The 11,507-nt window shown below is 35.2% G+C and overlaps 1 protein-coding gene across 1 annotated transcript in view; it reads left to right on the top strand.

Moving 5' to 3' along the window:
* Positions 1-11,507, top strand: part of RSF1 (remodeling and spacing factor 1) — a 149,460-nt gene that overhangs the window by 109,029 nt on the left and 28,924 nt on the right. The window contains exons 9-11 of the mRNA XM_006882884.1: positions 292-371; positions 9,909-9,963; positions 10,947-11,056. Of these exons, the coding sequence (XP_006882946.1) occupies positions 292-371; positions 9,909-9,963; positions 10,947-11,056 (245 nt within the window). The remainder of the gene's footprint in view (positions 1-291; positions 372-9,908; positions 9,964-10,946; positions 11,057-11,507) is intronic.

Here is an 11,507-nt window from a genome sequence, read left to right as displayed (position 1 = left end):
GAGAAGGGTGCAACAATGAATGAATGGAATTCCAAAATCTCTGTAGATGTTCATTGAAATGAAAAATAAACAACCTAAATTTAAAAAAAAAATAAGTTTTTTCTAATTTGTGCATTATTTCCAAGAGAATGTGCTTAACTTTCAGTAGCTGCTGAGATACCTCTTTATTTAGATACAAGGAAAACTTAATGCTACTTTCTGGATTCTCTTAACAACTTTCATAAACAACTTATTGTATAAATTATGAAATTATTTTGTTCATAAAGAAATGACATCTATTTTGCTCTTTAGAAATTACTGTGTGATAAATTAGAGGAACAATTGCAAGATCTGGATGTTGCCTTAAAGAAGAAGGAACGTGCTGAACGAAGGTATTATAGTGTTTATTATGAGAGTATGGTGGCAAAAATATCTTGCAGTGTAGATTGATCACTGTATCCATATGAAGCAGGGGTTGGCAAACTATAACCTGTGTGCTAAAAATCCTTGTGGTCCTCAGACTAAGAGTAGTTAAAAGATTTTAAAAATCCAAAATAGAAATATTTTGTGACTTGTGAAACTAAATATATTCAGATTTTGTTGCTCATAAATCAGGTTTCTTTTGAACACAGCCAATCTTATTATCTGTCCCTTTACGGGAACAGTTTGCCAATGCCTGATCTAAGTTATTTATTCAAATTGACTTAAGTATTAAAGAAGATACCTACTTAACTCATTCTTGTAGAGAATACAAGGATATTATACACATTGGTCAATAATTTAGTTACCATGCCATCTCTTTCAATTTAACACTGATAAAACATTGCCTTTTCAATATGCCACTGCAGTGTTGTCTAATGTAATCAAGGCTTCTTAGAGGAAATAAAACTGGAGTTGAGCCTAGTCTTTAAAAAAGAGCTCAAAATCATCACAGTAAGTTTTATTTATTTGGAGTTTGTTTGATTACTTTATTACAAACATTAATTGTCATTTGCTGTAAAGCAACTGACAAGACATAGCTCTTTTGTATCTCTCATTGCTGTCGAGTTAGAAACTGACTCATAGCCAAAACTCCAGTGAGTTTTTAGATTATAAAGTACATGTGAAGAGACTTCATCTTTCTCCCATGGAGCTTCTGGTGAATTCATCCCACCATGGAAGAGTCACCTGGGGTTAGCAGTAGAACTCCCGACATACTTTGCCCCCAGAGATCTCTCTTTCTTACGTAGAGCTCACATTGTCTCAGAGAAACAAATGTAGAAGCCAGTGATGCAATAAATAAGTAGAATAAATAAAGTCTTTTCAGGATAATATGAGAATCTTACGGAGAGACTTGTTTTTCTAGAGATAGTAGTTACCATGGAAGATCTGGGAAAATAGCTATTGGTTATATATGTAAGTATGCAGAGTAAAAGCCTTTCAAACAGGGCCTAATGTTAGCATAATCATAGTGGAAATGTGATGGTAGAAAAGTGGGACGAGATGAAGCTATAAAAGCAGGTTGAGGACAAATCATGAACATCTTTGCATATTTGGGGAATTTAATTGTTCTCTGTAGGCAGTGGGAAGCCAACAAAAATGGACATTCTAGAAAATTGCAATAAGTAGAAGGAAATAGTAGTTTCTTTATTTTTTTTTCCCCCAAAGCACTTTGGAATTTGTGGTCATTGCAGTAAATAGTCTATGAGAGCAAATGAGGCCTGAACTAGGGCAATCATGGAGATAATAAGGTGGAGGTTTTAACATTTTCAGAGGACTGATTAATCAGTAGGACTTGATGCGCATTTGTACGATAACATAATAGGAGAAAATCTAATCATTGTCTCTTAATTGGTCTTTTACTACTTTCATTTGCTACTTCTTTAACTCTTGTCCCCGATGCATAGTCTGTCCCACAGAATTTAGTCTGTGTTTAGGCAGTTAGTTTATTCCATATTCTACTCATTTTACCATGTGGTGAACCTTGAAAATAGGACTAGCTTTCAGACTTTTCTTTTTTAAAAACTATGCAGTTTGAGCTCCTCTGGTTTAGATTTATTTTGTAGTTTAAAGGCAAAGTAACTTCTTAGGTTGATTAGGAGGTAAAATAAAATTTTTAAATCTGTTGTCTACCTAGGTCGATTATTTCTGGAAGCAGTTTGTGCCTTAAATACTTGGGATATCTTCAACAGTTATTTTTTAAAAATAAAACAGTCCTATGTAGAATTTTAGTGTTATTTTGATGTACAGAGACTCTGCTCTTTTTAACTTTGACATTGGAAAAGATTTAACTAAAAATGTTTTCAAGTTAAATTATGGTTAAAATTCAAATTGTTTCCTTGCCTTAGTCTTTTTGTAATCTACCATTTCTTCTGAAAAAGTAGCAATTTTCCATTGTTCTAAATCTAATTTGACTCCACCCTATATAAAGCTCTTTAAACAAAAGAAACTTTATAAAGAACGAGGCTATACACCACTAAGAATTTAATCTTAACTATATTTACTTATTATTTAAATGCCCATGATGCTAATTAATGGTACTCTAGTGGCTTGCCAACCCAGAGGTTTGAATCTACCAATTACTCTGAGGGAAAAAGACAGGCAGTTTTTACTGTCTCTAAAACTCAGTGGAAGGTTAGCTGTGAGTTAGTTCTAACTCAAAAGTGCATAACATTATTTAGAAAAGACTAGTGGAAAATTTTTGACAACTGCTAGAATAATACTGATGCATAGAAAAAGAAGAGCTCTGTTGGCCTAGAGAAAAGAAACCGTACTGCAGTCCCAATGGCATGCAGTTCAAATTTACCAGCTGCTTGGCAGGAGAAGGATGGCAGTCTCCTCCCATGTGATTATCAGCCTCTGAAATCCCACTGGAGGGTCAGCTCTGGGTCGGTTCTGACTCGATGCTACTCGGTAACAACAACAAAAGAAGGATATGTTAACACAACTATTATTCAAATATATGCACCAACACCTAAAGCCAAACAGTGTGAAGTGGATTGAACATGCACTCAAGATGCTTAAGTAATGATGTTGGAACATAAAAGTTGGATACAAAAGAGGAGGACCAAGAATCAGAAAATACAACCTTCATGATAAAAATGATACCAGAGATCACATAATAGAATTTTGAATGACCAAAGACTTTTTTATTGCAAATACTTTTTTTAAAAAACAAAAAAAGCATAAATAATAACTATATGCACAGACCTCACCTGATGGAATGCATGGAAATCAAATTGAGTACATCTTTGGAAAAAAACAAGGCACTCTAGAGGCATAGTCTGTAGCATTTTCCACTGCTAACTAAAGGGCTCCACAACTTTGGCAGTTTGAATCCACCAAAGAAAGAAAGATGGATGATCTCCTCCCTTAACATGTATGCTTCCACATTCCTTTCTTTAATTTTGTAATTCTTTACTGTGGAATAGCTCAGAATGTCACTTCTGTTTTAGGTAACAGAATTGATAACTGAGCAAGGAAATGTAGTTTGGATTATATAATTCTTGCTTTAATAAAAATTCCTTAAATTATTTTAAAAAAGGTTTATGCTTTCAAAATTCCAATGGAGGGCTGCTGTGAGTCAGAACTGATTCATTGGCAGTGATCTTGCGTGTTTTCTGTTTGTCTTTGCTTTTGAATAGAAAGGGGCAGTGCTAGGTCAATTATAAGTAAGAAAAAGGCCAGAGCTTGACTGTGGAGTAGACCAAATTCAGGCAAATTCAGATTGAAAACAAAGAAAATTAAAACAAGCCCATGAAAGCAAAAATACAACTTTGAGTATATATCCCACCTGAATTTAGAAACCATCTCTAATACAGATTTGAAGCATTGAATAGTAATGACTAGAGACTGGATAAGTTGTAGGATGAAACCAAGAGTATCATATATGAATAAAGAGAAAAATCACTTAAAAGACAAGAAAGAAAGAGAAGACCAAAATGGATGGCACAGGAGACTCTAAAAACTGTTTTTGAAAATAGAGAAGCTAATGCAAAAAGATGAAATAGAACAGCTGAATAGAAGATTTGAAAGGGTATTTGAGAGAACAAGTCAAAGTATTATAATGAAATGTTATGTATAAATATTAAAATGAAATGTTTATAAAAAAGAGTTAGAAAACCAAAAAAAAGAATACCACATTTGACATTTCTAAATCTGAACAAATTGAAGGAAAAAAAATTCAAGGCTTTGGTTGTTATTGATTTAAAATACTAAAATATTCTGTAGGCAAAACATTGAATGACAAAGGAGTCATCACAAGAAGATGGACAAGAGGCACTGTACCAAAAAGCATTCATTCACACCAGACTGTTTCTGGAAAGAGAATATGATTAAGAGCCATTGGTACTGAAGAATTCTAGGCTACACTGAAGCCACTGACAAAAATTAAGTCTCCAGAAATGGACAGAATGTAAAATGTTTCAACAAACAGATGCAACCTTGAACATGTTATCTGTTTCATTACTAGAAATTTGGAAAGCAGCTACTTGGCCATTCGACGGGAAGAGATCCATTTTTGTACCCATTCCCCAAAAGTGAGCCAACAGAATGCGTGTATTATGGAACCATATCATTAATATGACATGCATATAAAATCTTCCTAAAGATTATTAAAAGGTGGCTAGAACACTATATCATCAGGCATCTGCCAGAAATTCAAGTTGGATTCAAAGGAGGCTATTTAACAAAGAATATCATTGCTGGTGTTAGATGGTTTTGATTGAAAGCAGAGAATACAAAATGATGTTTACTTTTTTCTTACTGTTTATGCAAAATAATTTTTTTGTGAAATACAGTAAATGATGAGCAATACTGAGAATAATGGGAAATACACAGCACTTAATTATGCTAATATGAAACTTGCATATAGATGAAGAAGCAATCATTTGAACAGAGCAAAGTAATGCTGCATTGTTTGAAATGACAAAAGGAGTCTATCAGGATTATATTCTTTGGCCATACCTATGGCCAAAGCAAATAGTCTGAAAAGCTAAACTATATAGAGAAGAATGTGTCATCAGAATTGGAGGAAGACTCATGAAGAACCTGTCATTTGTATGACACAACCTTGCTTGTACAAAGTGGGGACAACTTAAAGTACTATTAAAAAAGATCAAACACTACAGTGTTCAGTATGGCTTATGCCTTAACATCAAGAAAACAAAATCCTCATAACTGGACCAGTATAGAGAAAAAAAATTGCAGTTGCCAAGAATTTAATTTTACTTGGATCCACATTGACACTCATAGAAATAGCAGTCAAGGGGAGCTGTGGCGGCCCAGTGGCAAGAAGCTGCACTGCAATCCCAGAGGCGACCCGTTCGAATCCACCAGACGCTCTGCTGGGGAAGGAGGGACAATCTCCTGTACCAGTCAGATCTGATTTGACGGTACACACAAATAATAAAATAAAAAAGATTTAAAAAAAAAGAAATAGCAGTCAAAAATTCAAAAGATGTATTGCAGTGAGCCATATTTGTTGTCAAGGGAAACAAGTGAAGTGTTTGGAAAGATATTTGAAAAGCCATGGACTGCCCAGAAAATAAACTTGCCTATTTGGAGAAAAGGTGCAGCCAGAGTGGTCCTTTCCGCCCACCTCATATTTGTTCAGATCAGTAGTGACTTTAGGTGGTTTTGAATGCATGTATCAGGAATTTGCCAGTGTAAATCAAGATGATGATGATGATGATGATGATGATGATGATGATAGACCTTAATTAAACAACCATCACTGCAATGCCATACTAATAAACCCTGTCTCAATTTATCCAGATTGACAATTTCTGGATACCATTATCAACTGTGCCCATTTTCACATACATTGAAGCTACAGAGTTATCCTTAAGAAGCAAAAATTGTAAGACTTTGTTCCCATACTTTGGGCATCTTCTAAGTATAGTCTATTCTCAGAAAAAGATACCATGCTTGTAAAAGTTCAGAGTGAGAAAAAGAAAGGAAGACCCTTCTTGTTACATACCATCAAGTTGTTTGTGACTTGTAATAACCCTATGTACAATAGCTCTGAAGTCTGCCCTATCTTGAGCCAGTCTCACAGATTCCCACCCCCTAATCCCATTGTCCTTGTTACTGTATCAGTCCATCTCATCTGGGGTCTTCATCTCTGGAGCTGTCCCTCCACCCTTCTGAGCATGGTGTCCCTCTCCAAACACTGGTCCCTACTAGCCACGTGCTCAAAGTGTGTGAGATGGAGCTTCAAAATCCTACCTAGCTTCCAAGGAGAAACTTGCTTTCACTCTCTCCAAGACAGACCTATTTGTTTTCTTGGTCATCCATGGAGTGTTCAAGACTCTTCTCTCTCCAGCACCACAACTCAAAGGCATTGATTCTTCTTCTACCATCCTTAGTCATTGTCCTGCTCTCTTATGCATAGCAGGTAATTGCAAAGACCATGGCCTGGATCAGGCATAGTTAGGTCTCTAGTCTGACATCTTTGCTTCTGATAACTCTGGGGAGGTCCCTGACAGCAGATTTTCCCAGTGCACTTTGTCTTTTGTGGATACTATAACAATAGACTTAAGCATAGAGGAGATTGTAAGGATGATAAAGGATAAGGCAAGGTTTGATCTTTTGAACATATTGTCACTGTGAGTCAGGGTCAACTCCATGGCACCTAACATCAACAACTAGTATTAGTTCCCAGTAGCACTGGGTCAGTTCCAGATCATGGTGATCCTGTATCACAGTAGAACTACATTCCATGCTGTTCTCAGTGGGGTCTTTGGTGGTGGTGGTGTTGTTGTTACGTGCCATCGAGTCGCTTGCGACTCACAGTGACCCTGTGTGCAAGATCCCTAAACGCCATTCTATCCTGTGCCAACCTCACCATCTCAAACACACTCATTCCCACCACTCCACTCACAGAATCGATCCATCTCATCGAGGGTCTTCCTCTCCTGCACCATCCCTCCACTCTCCCAAACATGATGTCCCTCTCCAATGACCAGTCCCTCCTTGCAACATGCCCAAAGTATGTCAGATGAAGCTTCAGAATCCTTGACTCCAGGGAACATTCTGGCTTCACCCTCTCCAGGACAAACCTTTTTGTTCTCCTAGCAGTCCATGGTATATTCAGCACTCTTCTCCAGCACCACAGCTCAAAGGCCTCATTTCTCTTTCTACCATCCCTATTCACTGTCCAACTCTCCGATGCATAGCACGTAATTGCGAAGACTATAGCCCAGATCAGGTGCACCTTAGTCTCCAGCCTGACGTTGTTGCTCTTCAGTACTCTTGAGAGGTCCTTCACAGCAGACTTTCCCAATGCAATTCGTCTCTTGATTTCCTGGCTGCTGTTACCAAGAGTGTTGACTGTGGAACCAAGTAAACTAAAACTTGTTAACTATCTCAATCTCTTCACCATCCATACTGATGCTGTCAATTGGCCTAGTTGTGAGAATCTTTGTTTTCTTGATGTTGAGCTTCAATCCATATTGAAGGCTGCAGTCCTTGACCTTCTGCAGCAAGCTCTTCACGTCCTCCTCAGTTTCAGCAAGCACGGTTGTATCATATGCATCACTCAGGTTGTTGATGATTCTTCCACAAATCCTGATGCTACATTCCTCCTGGTACAGCCCAGTGTCTCAGATGGTCTGTTCTGCATACAGATTGAAAAGGTGCAGAGACAACATGGCATAAATGTTAGGTGTTCAACCACTAGCTGAAGTTGGAGGTGTGAACCTATCCAGAGGCAACTCTTAGAGAGAAAGATGGGTAGTTTCTGGTTAAGATTTACTATTTTAAAAAAAGGATTTACACACAACCTTAGAGTGTCAGTGGAGAGTAACTATTTGTTGAAACTAATTTGACAGCAGTGAGTGAACCAGCACCACTTCCAGATCCTGAAGCTGCATTGCATTCCTCCATGAAATCTGATGTTTCAGATATTTATTGTAAATGTCACCTCTGGAGCTTAATACCAAAAATTATTTGAGAATTCATGAATGTGGTACTTCCAGAATACTAGTGCTTTATTAGTAGAGAATTTGATTTCCAGAATACTAGTGCTTTATTAGTAGAGAATTGGATTTAATCAGAGATGGTTGATAATGAACTCTAGGGTCTAAACCAAATAAGAAAAACAAGGACCTGAAGATAGTGTTAGGCTAAAACAAGTAGGATAATTGAATGCATCCTAGTGTAGTCAGTGACTTGCTTGAGTGAGTTGAGGGAGTGAATTTGAAAGTAAGGCAGTAGAAATTTGAGAATAAAATGCCTGAAATGAGAAGTTTGGGAGAGGTAAGGTTATTTTATAAATTATATTGTATTGACCAAACATGCTCATTGAGCCAGGTGGTGGATTGGAATGGAAGGACATACCAAGGCTTTTGAACAACAAAATCATATAGATTGCCAACATCATTGTATAGATCATCATAGAGACTACTGAGTAAGAGAATTTTGATGATGTGATGAGAAGTGTATCAATCTGAAAGATGCTGTTCAACTGTTACTATCTATTTATTGGCATTCCACATTTCAAGGAGCTCTTGTGGTCTGTAGCATATTACACTGCTAACCACATTCTTCAGCTCTTCTGACAACTTTTCATGCCTATTCATAATGGATCACAATTGGTTGTTAAATAATTGTGAGGGCAGGCACTAAGTCTTAACTTGCCTTTCAGTTTCCAAGCCTGGCATAAATTCTTACCTAATATAATGAAAATGAGTAAAAGTTTTTCAGATTGAATTGTGAACAGAAATAATGGCCAAGTCAGAAGAAATTTTTACATGGAAAGGAGGAAATACCTTAGGAAACTTGATTATATAAGAGTACCCATGTGTGGAACAAATTTAATATCCCAATTATTCATGAATCCTTCCTTCCCTATTATTTCCAGCTAGTATGTCTTATATAGTATGTTTTCAGTTCATTAGTTTTGTGTTTTATATCATTTTTATTAAAAACTTTTTTATTTTCTTATATATTGATTTTTATTTACAGCATCATAGCGTAAATGAGTAGACACTTGGAAATAAAGGATGCATTTTAAGGGACCTGGCCCAGTGAATGCCTTGTCATTTTTTTAAAGGACCGGTTAAAGATGAAAGAGTGGTTACTATTTTCCTTAAGTACAAAGTGTACTACCATGTAGAATCTTAGTGATTGAATTGAGTATATCCCTTTTAATATATGCTACTTACACTTGGGTCTAGTTGAGTTAGAACTGACTCATGGCTGACCCTTTGGCCAGTTTTGAAGAGACTGAATTGTTTAGAAGATGATTCCATATCTTTCAGGTGGTGGATTCGAACCACCTGTGTTAGGGTTGGTTTTGCAATTCCCAATGGACTTAGACACCAGAGCTCCCTTTGTTCAAGATAGCTCTTTGTTATGTAAAATGTGTTTAATTAAAATCACCAAAGTTTGTTTCTTGGAATTGAACTACAGAGATGTCATCAGTAGGTAGTCTAAATCCTTCATTCCTACAGAAGTCATATCTATCTCCGTATCTTCAGCATGGCATCCTAGTTTGGATAGCCATATGGCAAAAAAGTCATTCTCATTTAACTGGGGTCTCAATAGCTCTATTATATCTAATTTTTATTATTCTGTTTATTACTGTATACACAAAATTACTGCACACTTTCAACATAACAAATAACTAGTTTGTCCTATCAAAGGTGGTAGCTTTCAGGTCAGTGAGTCACAGTGTAACTCTTCTGTAAAATTTCTTTGTCTGTATTAGTTATAGGTTTTACTTTGCCTTTATGGACACTAGTTTTCATACTTTCAGTATATGCCTCCCACAAAGATAATAGTACTATATTAACATTTATTTTTAGGTAATAACAACATATTTGTCACCCCATCTTTGTTATTACCATAAACTCCTAATTTTAATATTGGCCAGATAGTGATATTTTCATAACAGTTTCATTTTTAGCAAATTTCATATTGTTTGTGTGTTTGTTTTTCACCTAAAGGAAAGAACGCTTGGTGTATGTGGGTATCAGTATTGAAAACATCATTCCTCCACAAGTAAGTTTCTGGTTTGCAGTATTTTTACAGGGAAAACTATCTTAATTGTTCTAAAATTTTGCCATATTATATGAGTAGCTCTAAACATAAAATTGTCTTACTAAAAAAGAAAATTTAAGACATTAAAAGCAAAAAATTACTCATAAACTCTCTTAATTGAAATAATACAGATATCGATAGTAAAAAAAAAAAAAGTATCACATCCAAACCAAATTGGTAGCTTATATTTTTAGAGTATATGTTTCCCTTCTTTAACACTAAATTAAATAATTTGCTTTTAGCTTTTTAATGTACTGTTTATTTAAAATGACTGAAAAATATCTCAGGGTTATTTCTCATTTTTAATTCCCTGCTTTTGGAGGAAAACAAAGGAACTTCAGCTTGTATACTTACTCATAGTTTTTTTCTTTGAAGGAATATCATTGTGTTACATTTATTAGTTGAGCTGATAATTAAAGTAATTTTAACATGTAACATGGTTTTTATTTGAAATTAAGACATTTTCTTAGTTTCTTAAGAAATTTCGTTCAAGTTTAACTGATAACCTTAATCCTGTTTTGTTTAGTTACATTCCTTAAGTATCATATCTTTTTCTCCTTTTAAATCCATGGTGGTGTGGGGGGTTTTTGGTTTTGGGTTTTTTTTTCATTCAGTACATCTGTTGAATAATGTTCTACTCCGACGTTAAATTTACTTCTTAAAAATAATATAGTAACCAAACATTGTGGTTGTTCTGAGAAGTGAATTATAATCTTGCAAAAGTGTTAAGAATTTTATATGTGAGTATTTAATCCATTGATCAATGTTCTCTTTGATCTTTATTCATATTACCATGGTTTTTCTGTTTTGGGGGGAATTGTCTCAAATCTTTTAGACCTTTCACTTGTGCTGTCGAGGTGGAGTTTAGAAAACTAATAATTTTAACAAACTTTGTTCTGTCGTAAATAATAACCTATGTACTTTTTGTCATATTTTTAAACCAGGAGCCAGATTTTTCTGAAGATCAAGAAGAAAAGAAAAAAGATTCTAAAAAATCCAAAGCAAACTTGCTTGAAAGGAGATCAACAAGAACAAGGAAATGTATAAGTTATAGGTATGATAAGTGGAAATGGTTACTATGAGAAAAGGTTAAAGTATTTTTAAATTTAGACACCATACCCTAGAATTACATATATTTTTTTTCAGTCTTTGTGATCATCTCGGAAATTTTAGGTGTATTTCCTATCTTGCTTTTATAGAATCATAGACATTTAGAGCTCCAGTACAGTCTTTTCCAAATTCAATCCAAACATTTCAGCCTCTTCTCTTTAACACACTTTGTTTTACTAGGTGAAATTTACTAGGTAACTAAGGTTATATATTTACTAAAGTTTTATTTTACTAAGGTTTATAATAGCTCTTAGGGTAAGGATTTTTTTTTTTTTTATTAATTTTAACAGAGATTTTGGATTTTCACTCATTCATTGTTGCACTTTTTTCTTTACCCTCCTCCCCCCAGTTCGCTCCTCTCTTTGAAAAGCAAAAGATAAACTTCTTCATTGGTA

The sequence above is a fragment of the Elephantulus edwardii genome, unplaced genomic scaffold, assembly GCF_000299155.1.
Source record: "Elephantulus edwardii isolate Elephantulus edwardi_28Jun2011 unplaced genomic scaffold, EleEdw1.0 scaffold00025, whole genome shotgun sequence".
Classification (NCBI taxonomy): Eukaryota; Metazoa; Chordata; class Mammalia; order Macroscelidea; family Macroscelididae; genus Elephantulus; species Elephantulus edwardii.
Note: the sequence above shows the minus strand (reverse complement) of the source record. Positions and strands in the feature narration are given on the sequence as shown.